Below are 16,294 nucleotides of genomic sequence, written 5' to 3'. Positions count from 1 at the left end.
TGTAATATCACGTGTAGCTGGAATTCAACTTTAATGCATACCCAGATCGACTTCTAGTATTTTTTCAACTGTCATCACTTTGCAATTTCCTAGAAATGTCACATGAATGGTGCTCCAGTTCAGCAATAAGTTAAGCAACACATTTAACTACTCCATGTTTTTCAAACAATTTCTGGTAATGTTCTCACTGTGTTTAATTTTAGTTAAGTCACCTAAGTGTCTTCTTTTTGACCTGTGACACTGCTCAAGTGATTTTTTTAAGTTTGTTTTACTGCCCGCATGCTCCGTGGGACTGGATAAATTGCTTGTTATTCTTACATGGCTACACTTTTGATAAACAAAATTGTACAGTCGAGAGACGATGAGATGACTGTAGAAGATCTGATGGCCCTCTATGTTTCTAAAATACACTGCTTAGAATTCCTTCAGTATAAACATCTTCTAGTCTCCAAAGTGTATTCATTGAATGAAACTTTAAAATAATCTCCCCATACCTTTTCTTTAAAAATCTGAAAATAATGTACCTGTGTTAAAACATTTCTTGAGAATCTCCTTTTAAATTAATTTGACAAGCTTGTCAAGGCAACATAAAAAATAGGATTGCACAGGATAGCACTTAGTCTAAAATTAGTCCTTGCACTTTGTATAAATTAGTTCTTATTATAATATGTGTCATCTTACTCTCGAGGCTAGAATAATGCTTTGTCTCATACCATATTGGCAAAAATGGGTTCTTAAAAAGAAATACTATCTAATAAGGACTCTACAAAGAGTGTTTGTCCTAAAATAAGGGAAGTGTGTTTTGTTTTCCACTGAAAATTCTATCTATTTTAGTGTCTTCAGTTTGCCTCAGCAAAGCCTTTGCCTTAGCTAAACAAATAACTTTTCAATATAAGATTTCACCTTCAAAAAGGAAGTCCATGTGAAATCTGTCCATCCTCATCTGGAAATTATTTTAAAACAGCTGTAACAATTATCCTTTGTGTTCATTTTTCATCCCAAATGTATTTCATGTTGATCTAATAAATAGCAAATTAATTATTTTCCATTCTTTATAGACTCTATTTAATTTTTTTGGTTTATCATCCATGAAAAATTTCAGTTCCTCTTACATAGAATATTTTTATGCTGTTCTGTGATGGAACTCAGTGAGGGAAAGAGAAGAAAAGATTTGTTTTTTGAGTTTTATTAGTTTATTTGGTTTATTTGTTGTTACAGTCCAACATTAGCACATACACGTTTCTCTGCGTAAAACAATTAAACTGTGACATATAAAATTGGAATAATAATAATAACAACAATAATAATATGTTTCAGAACAGGAAAAGAAAGAAAAACATGTGGAACCAGGTAACTTTTTAAATTCCTCTAATCGACTTTCATTTTATTGTTTAATTTGCGATTGAATACTGAATTGCAATAGAATGGCTTAAAATGTTGACTTTTTTCTTTTTTTGTTTGGTACAGTGAAGTCATCAAAGAAGGAACATTCAGGTGAGTTTGACTGATGTTCCTGGGTTCTTTCTACCTGATGTCCAATGTTTAATAATGCTGCAGCTTAGACAGGTGGTAAAGGCCATGCCAGGAGAGGTCAGGGAATCCCTTTAATTCATGATCTTTATTTCAAGTTCTTGACATAGAGTTAACATCAGTGCAGTTTTAGAAAACAGAAGCCAAATAATATGTTACGCTCTTGCTCCCCAATGAGTGCTCTGTAAGCCACCAGCATCAGCTGGTTAGAAACGCAGTGTCTCTGGCTCCAGCCTAGACTGACTGAATCAGAATCCATAACTTCCTAAGTTCCCCAGTGAATCTGTCAGAGCAGTGTTTGAGAAGCACTGTTGAGTGTTAAATAACAAAAATAAAACAAAACAAGAAAAAAAAAAACACTTTCTGTAAATGCAGCCAGTGTTGCTTTACTTGTAAAATACGGAGTATTTAATTCCGCAAATATTCTCTCCCTATTCAAAATGTCTTAATGACATTTCTTGAGTACTCAGGGGAGCTGCAATGAAAGTAGAGGTAGATTTTGCCCTCAATATATTTACATTCTAATGGGGGGGAAATTGAATTGAGATTCAGACAATCACTAAAACACACATACGAACAAACACATCTAAAAATGCCGTTGGTACAAATACCAAATGGTTATCTTAAAGGTTTCTAGCATTAAGCCTGCCTTATTAGTTGTTTCAAATGAAAATAAATGCCAGTTTCTAAGTCTTATTTTACTGACTTCATTTTAAAATATTATATGTTGATTTTGCCTTCAAATTTCTACTCAAAGAACTTCACTGAGTTTTCGTGTGTGTGTGTGTGTACGTGTGTGTACGTGTATAGGTCGTCATAGATTCATATAACCTCCATTAATCATATAATGTCCATTAGTTGTTCTTCCCATTTTATTGTATTTAAATGGAAATTGCATTTACTCAGTGTTATGTAAATAACCAACCATACAAATATAGCTCAACTATTTCCCACCCTCCGCCCGCCCCCCACCACAGACCAGAGCAAACCACAGGTTCAAAGCTACATTTCTTATTCTTCTTCTAAGTTTTATTTTATTTTTTTTTAAAGATTTTATTTATTTATTCGACAGAGATAGAGACATCCAGCGAGAGAGGGAACACAAGCAGGGGGAGTGGGAGAGGAAGAAGCAGGCTCATAGCGGAGGAGCCTGATGTGGGGCTCGATCCCATAACGCCAGGATCACGCCCTGAGCCGAAGGCAGATGCTTAACTGCTGTGCCACCCAGGCGCCCCTCTTCTTCTAAGTTTTAAAACTTCCTCAGACAACTCAAATCCATTTAGTTATTCCTCCAACTAGTTCCCATTACATCATCCTCTTTCCTTTATAATATCACTTATTATACTGTTATAATTACATTACTTTTTCTTTTTTCCATTTTAAATAGTCAGAAATTAGAGTGCTTATTATAATGGCAGGCACACAGTAGGCACTTGATAATGCTTGATTAAATGAAAGGAGAAACACCGAAGAGAATAACCACAGTTAAAAAAAATTTAAATGGGAATGACTTTTAAATAATTTCCAAGAGGAAATGATCATATTTCACCATTTCACATTAATATTGATATTATTTGTCCTTTGGGAAGGAATGTTTTTTTCCACCTTACAAGGAGCAGAGTATTTGTTCATTTGTGAGTAACATTCCCACAGGTGGGCCAAATGCATATTCTTATTTATGTACATGTGCAGAAAACTAAAATAGAGTATATATCATAGAAACATATAAACACAGAGAAACATGGAGAATGACTATGGCTATGATCGGTTTCAAGAATATTAATAGTTAACCATTATTGTCTAATATTAAACCTGACAAAATACAATAACTTAAATTGCTTGAAATCATTATCTGTTCATTTCAGGGTATGATTACTGTGTAGCAGCTTGCAGTAATTAGCTGTATTTTAACAATTGAAACCATTGGATACTTTATCAAATCACTTCGTTCTTTTCATACCACTTTAAGGAAAATACATTGGCTTGTACATAAAAACAGTCAGATTCTTAGCTAATTTAAAAGGCAAAGCAAAATGATAAATTGTGAATGAGCATTCTGTGTTGGGAGAAGATATATAAATGCAAAAAAATCTATGGTTCATGGCGTATATTTATAGTATACCAAAGAAGATGGCCCGGTGTTGTATTTTCTCCTGTCAGATCTATGTTTTTCCTTAGTTTCCAAGGTTATAATACAGTCTTTTAAAAAATTTAAATAACTTTAAAACTATTTTAGAGACTGTAATTAATTTAGACTTTATTGTTTCTTATCTTTAACAGCTCCAAGTGAAAAACAAGTAAAAGCAAGTATGTTGAATAAAACTTTAAAAATAGTGAAAAGAACATATTTCAGCAGCTTACTAATTTAAGTTTTCTGCTATAGACAGGGCTAATGCTAATTTTTGAGGCTGGCTTACGAAATGTTTCTTGCTATTAATATTGCGTTGAAATAACATACATAATTATTCACCCTTTTCTGTGAATTTACTCTTTTAAAATTTATTTTCATTTGCAAATGTTAATTTGTCCAGATCATAACTCCTTTTTAAGTAGTTTGTATTTTTGTTTCTTATTTTGCAGAATAAATGATCTCTTCAGTTTCTTAAGCACATCAAACTTAATTTTCCTAAAAATTAATCACTTGACCAAACCAGGAGGCAAGATAATTTGTCCACCAGTGAAAGTCATTGTGTTTTTAATGAAATGAAGCCCCCAAAATTTTAACTACTGCTCGTGTAATGTCATAATTTCCTTTTAAGGTTTATATCTTCAGATTGTGAATATTAACTGATAACTGATACCATGGCATTTGCATCAATATTAGCTTTGACAATATGCTTAGGGACAAATGCTGGTTTCTTTGATGGTTTTTCTCAATTAGATGAAGTACCTAACAAATTGTCACTAATGAAAATTATTTTAGTTGTAATGGCATGTATTTGATTTTAGAAGAAATATACTTTCAGAGTACTTTCAGCTTCTCTGAGATTCATGGTCAAATCTCAGTTTTATGCATGATGTAAATATGATTACATTTTTCATTTGGTTTGGAGCTGCATAGGTATTAATGATGGCACTAATATTATGTATATAATATATATATTTGTATATAATATATAAACAAATGCATGTTTTATTTAGTGCCAGGATTTTGAGATAGAGTATATCATTGGTGGATATATCAGAGAAAAATTAGAAAATGTAATTTTGAGTAACTCGATGGGAATGTCTTTTAAAAAATTACAGTTGGAAGTGTTTACATAGACATTATAGACTTTGATTGAGAGTTGTAACGTGAATCTAAAATTCCATTTATATTTTCATGAAAATTTTTAGTTGAATGTAAAGCTGATTGGGACTCTATATTATGGAATCTTCAGTATGCTAATACTTAGTCTGTAGAAGTGCATAATCAAGAAAATACATAAAACAAAACTGATAATTTTGCAGCACTGGTAGAGAACTTTAGATTGAAGATTATGCTAAAAACGAATATTTTTTCCTAGAAAAATGTGACATATAGATAAAAATGTTGATTTGCAGTAAAACAACTCTGTAAGTTCTGCTATCTATGAAGCACACTATCCAATCAAGTTTTGAAGAGATCAGCATCTTTTGCAGGAAATTAGCAAATTAGGTTGCTAAATCATCTTAGACCCAATATAAAAGTTTCAAAAGAATTAATACTCAACTCTCCATTTGGTTGAGAGATTTAGACTTAACATGAGCATTGTCCCTCAAAAAAATTTAGAGATAATTCATAAATTGTTTAAATTCTCTATTAACAGCATGACCATACATTTCTTCAACTAAGAATTGCTTTTCAGTCTTGAAACCACACAACAGAGGAATTTTTACACATCTGCTATATACAGTGAGCAATTTGTAAAGTTATTGCCTAATGTAAAGATGGCATATCATTAAAAATACTACTGAAGATTCCTAAAATCACCCATATGGTATGGTGCACATAGTTTTGAGTATTTAACCTAAACATTTGGGATATGATTTTACATTAGCTTAAATTATGAGAGCATATGAGAGTGAGATGTATTACTTAATTAAGATAAATTATTTATCTGATACAATTGCATGGTACTGAATTAAAGAGGAGAGGTGAGATTGACAGTCTGTGGAAAAAATAAAAGGTAATTTGGCATTAGCACTTCATTCAAGGAAATAACTAGAATGTCAATTAAGTTTGTTGTGTGGAACTGTTTCATCTAGATCCTGAGGAAACCAAAATTACTGTAGGGAAAATACTGGAGGACACAGACATACTTGGGAACTGTATCAGTTCAGGGTGATGGTTATCATGTACTATGAACTTGAAGAAAAGGGAAATCTTTCAGGTTCAATGATGTAGTACTATGGAGGGGCACTTAATATATCTATATACAAAGTTATGTGTCAGAGATTATGTGGATGGAGGAAGACCGTTGGATCAAGCAGGCATGCCAAACCTAGATCACAATTTCTGCAGGTCAACCCAAATTCCTTTATCATAGGATGTACGAAAGTGCCTCAACACACCCAATTCCCTTCTCCACCGTCCACTGTACCTGCTTTCCCACACTCTGGATAGCAACATAGGAGTTGATGCTACGATTTTTTCATTTGCAAGTTTTAAGAGGACAAAACAAGCAGAATTTTAAGCCCTAGATCATTTCAGATCCTTAACATTCTCCTTGGTGAATCTTCAAGAGGGAATGTAGTAAACAACAGTTAGCAAATAAATTTGACACATCACACCCTTTTTTCCCCCAAGGACACTTCAGTGAACAGAGTGCCTCAAGACCTTTGGAAATATTGCTATACATTACTTTCTTCTTCATTCCAAGGACCACAGGGCTCTGATCATGTATTCCATGCGCATGTTCTCCCAGCCTCTGGTCAGTTTGAATTTTGAGCAAAAAAGACTCCAAAGACCGGATCAGGACCAAAGGCTAGTCATTTTTAATTGTGGGTTCAAATTTATATGAAATGGCCATAGTCAGGCATTTTTTCTTCCCTTGATATTAGCACTGCATTAGATTTGTGGTATGCTCAGCCAACAAGCCTATGTTTACCACCTAAACTACGTTTTAGTACCTACATGGATGAGTCAGATGTCAATCACTTGATCTATTAACACATGTCAAGATTCTTTAGGAAAAGTTAGTATACAGAATTTTAAAATAAAGTTCCTTTGGGACACCTGGCTTGCTTAGTCAGTGGAGCATGTGACTGTTGATTTGGGATTGTGAGTTTGAGCCCCATATTGGATGAGGAGATTACTGTTTTAAAAAAGAAAAAAAATAAAGTCCTTTTGAATTTCATTAGTTATATAATATTAGAAGAGTACTTGGGGACAATTTATATTAGTCAAAAAAGTGGCATGGCCCCTGGGATTCAATTACATACTCTGTCATGGAAGTTACGGGGGGGAATATCTATGAGCCTGAACAATAGATCTGATATTAATGAAGTGTGTCTAGAACACGGATTGCATGACATGTATGACCATGAATCTCAGTTGGTTAAGACAGTCTTCATATTCATATTCATATCATTTCAGAGTAATTATTACTAGCACCTCCTTTCCCTTGCTCAGTTTGGATAATAAATTATAAGATCACAACCCAAATCACAGACAGTGCTGACTGAATGAATTCAAAATAGTACTGATATAATTCTAAGAAAAGACAAGCTACACACTTGGAAAAGATATTTGTAGCACATATAAGTAACAAGAGTTAAGTAGCAAAGAAATAAATAACCTCAAAAATGAAAAACAAGACAAAGAACTTGATAGACAGTGAGCAGAAAAAAATGGACAAAAATATATAAGTAAGCATCAAAAAAAAAAAAGCCTCCCAAATGGCTTATAAACATATCAAAAGATGTTCAATCTCTTAGTATAATAGAATTTTAATTGAAAGCACAATAAGATACTGTTGTGCCATTAACCATGCCAGATTGACCAAAAAGAGAAAAATGATTATTCTGGTAATGGTAATGATATGAAGAAATAGAAACTCTCACATGCACTGTTCATATGAATGTAAAATTTGAGGGAACATTGTGGCATTTATCTGGAAAAATTTAAATATGAGCAAATGCTATCACCCAATAATTTCACTTCTAAGAAAACGCTTGCGCATGTGTAGTAGGAGACATGTGTGTGAATGTTCATAGCAGGATTATATGTAACAGCACAAAATCAGACATGGCCTAATGTCCATTGGCAGGAGAACGGATGTATAATTATTAGAATGTATATATTATAGTGGAATAGTATACAACAGTTAAAATTGATAATCAGCTATAGCTACTCATGTCAACATGGCTTCTGTAAAAGGTTAAACTGAATTTATTTAAGCAAACAACAATTTGAATCAAACAGTGCCAAAAATGAAAAAGTCGTTAGAGGCACTCCATGGGCAGGGGCTAGGGCAGAGGTTTAAGAAGACACAGAACCAAAGCAAAGAAATAAGTTAATTGGCTAGAACTAAAATGTTTGTCTTCTTTCGGAAAATTTAGTTATTTGGCTGTCATGATAGTTGTTCTTAAGTTTTAGTTTTTCAGATTTCATAAAAATCGTGGTGACTGGCTTTGGTTTGTTCATATAAGCTACCAAATTCACTAGAGCTACCCCAGTCTAATAGCCTCTTTAACCATTTTAACACTGCATCTCAACGTGATGCTTTGAAAGAAGCAAATCACAAGAATTAAACAATAGAAATCAATTTTTATAGTTATTTCAGTAAACAATATAATTTGATCTATATGAAATTGTCTTATCTTTGCTTAGAGATAAGTACATGTAATAAAAACACTGTACTGAAAAATATGGACAAAATTTAGGACAATGATAATTCCAAAATGAAGGGAAAGGCATGAGGTAGTGGAAGATTTCAAAGGCTTTGGTGGTATTCTATTTTTTAAGCTCGCAGGATGTTATAAAGGTGTGCATATTTTTGATTACCATTTGTTAAAATGTGCACGTATGATATATGCCTTTATGCCTCTCATTTCTATAATATTTTTCATAATTAATCAGGCTTTAAAATCCCAGAGCATGAGAAGACAGAAGGGGCTACATGGAGTCTCAGCTCCCTGGCAGCTGTGATGGACTACAGAGAGACGAGTGGCTGGGGTTGGGGGCAGATATCAGTGAAGGATGTGGTTGTCTGCAGTTATCAAGAGTGACATATTATGTTTCTGAAAGTATCACTGAAGTGGAAAACTGATGAGGTAGCAGATAGAAGTAATATTTGCAAGAAAAAGGCCTTGACTTGGCAAAAGGAGATGCGATGCAGGCTAGACTGGTATTAAATATGGGGCAGGGATTGGTCATCCTTTGGGATGGAAAGGAAAACAAGTGGCACAGGTATGTGCCAGTGAGGTGGGGAAAATATGAGGTAGTATAGTCTGCTTATGTTTTCTCTATGAATCTCTCAGCAGCGCTTGCCTTTCCACTGCAGGATACTGGAAGCTTGAGGAGGGGTGGGAATGCATGAGTCCGTTGTCTAGCATGGGAAAGCAAGTTCCCTCGGTCTGCGCTAGTATTGAGGGTCGGTGCTGAGCACTCCCTTAAATACTGAACTGAGATCTTTCCAGCGAGATCTGCAGCAGGGTGAGGGCCTTCCTCCAGCTTGGATGACTGCTCAGGTGGCAGGCATAAAGTAGTTTTGGTGTTTTCGGGGTATAGTGTGTTGAATTGTGCCCCCCAAAGGATATGTTAAAGTCCTAAGTCAGTGTCCATGAATGTGACCTTATTTCAAAATAGGGTCTTTACAGAAGTAATCAAGTATTACAGTGGATTACAGTGGCCCTGGATCCAGTGACTGGTGCCTTTATAAGAAGAGGGAGATTTGGAGACACGCACATACACACAAAAGGAAGAGAACCATGTGAAAGCAAAAGGAGAAATTGGGGTGATGCAGCTATAAACCAGTATGTGAATGGTCGCCAGCAACCACCAGAAGCTAAGCAGAGGCAAGGAAGGATTCTTTACAGGAGAATTAAGAGATAACTTCAGAGGATGGCCTGACGACACCTTCATTTTGGATTTCTTGACTCTAGAACTGTGAAAGAATAAATTTCTGATATCTTTAGCCACCCAACAGTTTAAAAGCAGCCTGGGGGACTACTACTGCTGATGACTATAAAAGCAGACAATAAAAGCAGACACGAAGTGAGTGATTACACCATGGTTCATATATGTATTAGCTTGGAAAGAGTGAAAGTGAGGACCTGAGGAAGATCTGCAGCAGTGAGAAAAGGGTAAGATCAGAAGAATGAAAGTATTGACGGAGTCGGATACTATTTGGAAAAGGTTCTTGAATAAATGAGATGTAAAGGGAAGAATGGTGCAATGGTGCCAAAGAATAGGATTTTTGGGGATCAGAGTTTTGGCAGAAGAGGAAAAGTCCAAGAGTATGTTGGCGGGCAGTAGTGAGCAGAGAACTGGAGTACAGTTTTTAGAAGTGTGGAGGCTAAGGAAATCAGAGATGAAGTGAGCATGTGAACTGTGTGTGTAAGTGACTCCCAATCCTGGTTAAATATTAGACTAGCTTCCAAATATATGAATAGCCAGGCCACATCCCAGACGCACTAACTCAGAATTGCGAAGCTTTCAAAGCTCTGTAGCCCACTCTAGGCCTACAACATCTCAAAGTCATGGACTTCTAACAGCCCCCCAGCTTATTCTACTGTGTGGCTGTGACTGAGACTTGTTTTTAATGAGAATCACAGTAGTAGTGGAGAGAATGATGACTGTGTGCAAAAATACTCAGTGAGGGATGGGGCAAGAGTATAAGGTTGGTTAATGGCAACGAACAAGAGGCATAGAGCCAGGTGCAACCGGACAGTGTGTATTACAAAGGAACTGGGATTTAGAGGAAGCGAGGAGGTAACAACCTTTGAGAAGTAATAAGAAGTAAAGAGGATATATACATCACTTCCAGGAGCTTTGGTATGCAGGGGATGGGAAAACAAACATCTCCATTTTAGAAGACTGCTTGCAGGGAAGCAGTGTCCTTAAGAAGCTTGGATGGGGTTAAAAGAAGAAAACAAAGCACGCGTTCTAATAGAGGCTGAGGATGCAGGGATGTGTACTGTGGTGGAGAGTTGACTTTGGAAGGACTTTGGAAAGGGTCTGTTTTTAAAAGAAATGTGAACTCAGTTTTCTGCTGGCAGCGTAAACTTGCGGTGGTAACCTTGGTAAACAGGGATGGGGATCCCCGAAGAATTAGTCCTGATTGTCTCTTAGGGGAAGTTTGGTAATCAGTTTTCAAACAATGGTCTGGACCAGCAGCATAAGCCTCACCTGGGAATGGATTAGGAATGTAAATTCTAAAGACATATTCCAGACTCACCGTATCAAAACCTCTGGGCTCAGCATCTGTGTTTTAACAGCCCACAGAGTGACTCAGATGCATGCTCAAGTTTGAGAGCCATTGGTGTAAAGTCTTCATCTGGAAGGTATATGATAGCCAGGGGTCTGGGAGCTCAGGGTCTTAAGGCAGCCTGAAGAAGAGGATATTTACATGACTTCTTATCTAGGCTCAACTTGTAAAGCTTGTGGTACCTAATATTATGGAATTAAAGCCTAAACATGATGTGAAATTCTCCTCTGACATTGGATCTTTTTCACAGCCCAAAGTCTATGGCATAGGGAGGGCAAAGGAACGTGAAGAGTCCTGTAGTTTGGTTGTTCCCAGAGCCTCGGCTGGGATGTGTACGAGTGAGGGGGATATGTACAGATACTAATAAGAATAAAAATAAACATAAAAATACAGGGGACTGAGGAGAAAAACATCAAAAACTAAAAAGTTAATAAAATAAGTAAATAAAGATTTGTAAATATTCACCGGTTCATTGTTATTTTTCTTATTTTCTTATGAACTAGAGAAAACTTTTATTAGCTTTGATTTGAGGTCCAAAATTTTGTACTAGGACCAGCATTTCAGATTATGTCTTCAAGGCAGCTCTTTTATATTCCACACTAGATATTCAGAGAAACTACAAGAACACACTTTGGGTCTTTTATTTCTCTCTCTCTCTCTCTGTCTCTCCAAAAAAATATTCAAATGGAATTTTCTGTATTATTATGGTGAATCTTTTATAATATAAAGCTAATTGATTGAGGTCAAATACTGCTTACCATCCCCATAATTAAAGGCTAAATGAAGAAGTCCTTTGAAGTCCTCTTCCCCACAGCTCATACATCATTTTATATTTGAATATAAACTAATTAGTATTCCAGTGTATTTTGTGAAATAAGCCACCTTGTCTAATGGCCACTACTTACATAGGCATTAGAATTTAATGCCACAGAGTTGTATCTTAGAGAGATAAGAGAGTCATTACTTAAAATATATATATATAGGTACTTTATAGAGTGGTTTTCTCTGCTGCTTGCTTTGCTCTCAGGTGCCACAATCTATCTTTAGGGCACTTTTAGTCTTGTCTGACTTACAATACCATAAGACAGCGACCCGGCATTTCTGATATCCATGTCTCATTCTTTAATATTTGAATTTGCAGAAACTGAACGAGCCAAAGAAGAGACTAGTGCTGCCTCAACTAAAAAAGGTAAATGCAGCTTAAAGAAAAAGATGTCATGGCTATAGCTTATTTCTGCTAAGGTTTCTAACTTAATGTATTGTTCAGTGCTTATAGAAGAGTTCTATTTATGATTTTACTATTTCATTGATACATTAGCAAACCCACTTTGCACAAGATTTATGGTATCCATGTTCATAAGGCTTTGTCTTCAGTGTTCTAGTGCCAATGGTTTCATTCCTTTAGGGTGATAAACTAAAACTAGTAATTATAGTCCAATTGCAAGTTAGTGTTTGAAAAATTGAAGAAATGCTGCTATTTAAGCTCAACAGGATCCCAATCATCTGGAGAGCATTCAAGTTCAATATACTGCCTTAGGAAGGCAGGGCTTGAACAAATGAAACTTGGACTAGGAGACCTTACGTGAACAATGGTCACCTTGTGCTTGCATAATATTAAATTAGAAAATGTGCTCCTCGAAGTGCTCACTTGGGGATATTTTGCTTTAAGAAATATTGGGAAGTTTGGAATTTAAGTTTTTAAAGTTATTTCTCTTGTCATGTCTAATCAGAGGCAATTACTTATGTGAATATTGACTCCCTTTAGGAGACATTTTAAATGATATTTTTAAGAACATTCATATACATTAAAAATAATCATCATGATGAGACTATGGACTCTGGGAAACAAACTGATGGTTTCAGAGGGGAGAGGAGTGGAGGAATGGGGTAGCCAGGTGATGGGTATTAAGGAGGGCACGTGTTGTAATGAGCACTGGGTGTTACACACAACTAATGAATCATTGAACACCACATCAAAAACTAATAATGTACTGTATGGTGGCTAACTTAACATAATTTTTAAAAAAAAGAAAAAAAAGAAAAGTTTTACATATTCTCAATTCGAAATAAACTGGAACAATTCTAAAATTTGTGAGTCTGTTTTACTGATACACAGAAATGAGATCAGTAATATATCCAGTGTTGCCAGAAGTATCTCAAGGGACAATTTAACAACCTTATACTTAACATACACTCACACACACACAAACACAAATCTACACATGTACTTTTTCGCACATACACCACTAAAACACCATAATGGTTTTCTCCTAAAAAACTTTCTTATAGCACATGCTTTATAAAGAGAATATATATCAGGACTCAAGGGAGATATAAAATGTACATAATACAGGGGCACCTGGGTGGCTCAGTCGTTAAGCATCTGCCTTTGGCTCAGGGCGTGATCCCAGTGTTCTGGGATCGAGCCCCACGTCAGGCTCATCCTCTGGGAGCCTGCTTCTTCCTCTCCCACTCCCCCTGCTTGTGTTCCCCCTCTCACTGGCTGTCTCTCTGTCAAATAAATAAATAAAATCTAAAAAAAAATGTACATAATACATATCCTTAAAACCAAGCAATTTACACATGTACATATATGAATATAAATACATGTATATAAATTAACACAATATAAATTAATAAATTTCATTAATATATAAATTAATGTATAAATTAGTATATATATGTCTAAGGTAAGACAAAAATTAGATAAAGAATATTTAAAGAAAAAATATAAACTTTTTTGTGAGGTAATAATTAGAAGCTCAGGTTACTGAAATTAATGGGTGCCCTCTCTTAAATCCTAACCATATCTTTTCCTAATAAACTAATATTTGTGATGCCATTTTTGATAAGTGATTACAGTACGTATTGCATTGACATCTTTTGCTAGATATCAACGTGCCCTAAGTGGTAGAGTCATAAATTCATCAAAGTCCACATTAATGTATCTCATTCTTTCATGGTGTCTTTTTTTCAAATCAATTTTACTTTTTGGTATTAAGCAGACTGTGGGAAAAACTTGGTTGTTTCAGAAAGGTTAATGCCATGGTATCACGAAAAGGCTAAAGGTCTAAATATAGATTCAGAGAAAGTCATTAATCTAGGGAAGGATAAAGTGTACATGGTCCAGTAAGTGAATATGAGGCCAGGATATCGGTATGTTTTAAAAGCAAGAACCAAAGTGAGGCAAAGCTGTGTTTCAAAATTGGTAGCCAACGGCGAGGCCAGTGGGGTATCCAAAGAACAGTTGTTTGGGTCTCATATGGAATTAGATTTCAGTTACTGAGCCTTAGGGAATTCCTGATTATGAAAGACAGTCTGGAGACAGAGTTAGGGAGGAAAAATTTGACTACTAGTGACTGAGCCCTGCACAGACTGAGAATCACTTGGAGCCCAGAATTTAGGGTAGAAAAACAAGCACACATAGTTTAGAGTCCAATCAGATCAAATTGGAGTGAACAAAGATACTGAATTGAGATTGAACCATCACTTAGTGAACTCATGGGGATCTTCAAGCAAGAACGGTCCTTGAGTTTAGAGTAAGGCCAAACATTTTGGTTGGGGTTAAATAGAGCTGACTGTTAGAGTGGAGTGAAAGAAGAGAACAAATCTTTTAATGAAAATAAACTACTGGCACTAACTACTTTGCTTCTAGTTAGTCTTAGATCTTATACCTCGATTCTTAAATATGAACCTGCATATTGGGTTTGCCTGAAACTACAGCATGAACAGAAACAAGTGTTCCTTCCAAAGCTGTCATAAATAGATTGAAATTCAGGTAGCGCTTTACCAATTCAATAAGTTACAAGTAAAAGTCGAAAGAGACTTCTCTCATTTGTCAGGTAGTTTTTCAGTCCCCTACCCGCTCACTGACAGTTGATCACACATCGCTTCATCATGGATTTAGTAGCCAGCCCCTAATCTCCACAACACTTAGCATCCTTTACAATATGTTCGACTTCTAGTCTTTCAAAAATAAGTAGAGTAAGAAAATTATTTAAGGGTTATTTTTGTTTTCAAAACATTGTAAATTGTTCTTCTACATTGAGGTTTGAACTAGGAACTATGTATGCAATGTTAAGTGGAAATTACTGATTTTGTGCTTGTTTCAAAATATTCATAGTTAAAAAAAGCTTACTATTTTAAATTAATTACAATGTACCAATCTATATATCTAATATAAATTGCTTGATCTTAAGCTACATTTTAGTCATATTTTCTTTGGGGATATATAGTATTTAATCATCAATATATCATCTTTTTAACTTAAATTTGTTTTGCAGCATTCACATAATTTTCACTTTCATTTAACATATATTTATGGTTCACATACTATGTACAGAATTAAGAGCAAATGTAGATGTTAATATTGTTATTGAGTAATTTAAAATACTGAAAAATAGGAATCTAAGTTGTTTAGACCTCAAGTTTTGCTACCACCTAAAAGTTTTCTATGTAATTTTTTTTTTTTTAAGATTTTATTTATTTATTCGACAGAGATAGAGACAGCCAGCGAGAAAGGGAACACAAGCAGGGGGAGTGGGAGAGGAAGAAGCAGGCTCATAGCGGAGGAGCCTGACGTGGAGCTCGATCCCAGAACGCCGGGATCACGCCCTGAGCCGAAGGCAGACGCTTAACCGCTGTGCCACCCAGGCGCCCCTTCTATGTAATTATTGTTCATGGTTGAAAGCCAACAAGGTAAAGAGATAAATACAGATATGTTTCCATAGGAATTTAAAAATTATTCTTACCTGGGGCAAAGCAAAGATTTACTATATAAGGTGACTTTAGAGCTAAGACTTAAATAATGTTGTTATGTAATCATTAGCTGCAAGGGTATCTTGGGCACAGGCAAAGGGGTGAGAAATTGCAGGATATATATGAGAAAGAACAAGAGTCTCAGGAACATGGTGTGAATTAATACAGTCTGGGATAATAATGCTGCAAAAAGTCCTGATTTTAAAATTGGACTCTATTCCATGGACAATAGGGAGTTAATGAAAATTTTAAGTATATGAATAATATTCAGACATTTGCTTTAGGAGGAGGCAGGGTAGTTAGGGTGTAATAATGTAGGTGACATGTATTAGGACCTGGTAATAATTACGAGATTGCAAAGGAAAGATATTAATAGAATTTGACAACTGATCATCTTTGGGAAGGAAAAAAAAAAGAAATGATTTCATGGCAATAATAAGTTTTCAGACTGGGTGCTAGAAGAATATTGTTGATATTCTTATAAAAATTAAGAAGGAAGATGAGAAGTAGTTTGAGAGGGAAGACAAGATTTTAGACATATCGAAGTTAAAGTGCCAGTAGTACACGCAAGCGATATCACATAGGTAGCTCTAAATGTAAAACTAGAGCTCCAG

General features: G+C 35.3%; 1 protein-coding gene across 1 annotated transcript in view; it reads left to right on the top strand.

Annotated features, from left to right (window-relative positions):
- The window catches only part of TRDN (triadin), a 276,837-nt gene that overhangs the window by 181,452 nt on the left and 79,091 nt on the right, over window positions 1–16,294 (top strand). Inside the window, 4 exon segments of the mRNA XM_040627484.1 lie at window positions 1,318–1,350; window positions 1,468–1,494; window positions 3,811–3,837; window positions 12,064–12,111. Coding sequence (XP_040483418.1) covers window positions 1,318–1,350; window positions 1,468–1,494; window positions 3,811–3,837; window positions 12,064–12,111 — 135 coding nt within the window.

The sequence above is a fragment of the Ursus maritimus genome, unplaced genomic scaffold (assembly GCF_017311325.1).
Source record: "Ursus maritimus isolate PB19 unplaced genomic scaffold, ASM1731132v1 scaffold_13, whole genome shotgun sequence".
Taxonomy (NCBI): domain Eukaryota; kingdom Metazoa; phylum Chordata; class Mammalia; order Carnivora; family Ursidae; genus Ursus; species Ursus maritimus.
Note: the sequence above shows the minus strand (reverse complement) of the source record. Positions and strands in the feature narration are given on the sequence as shown.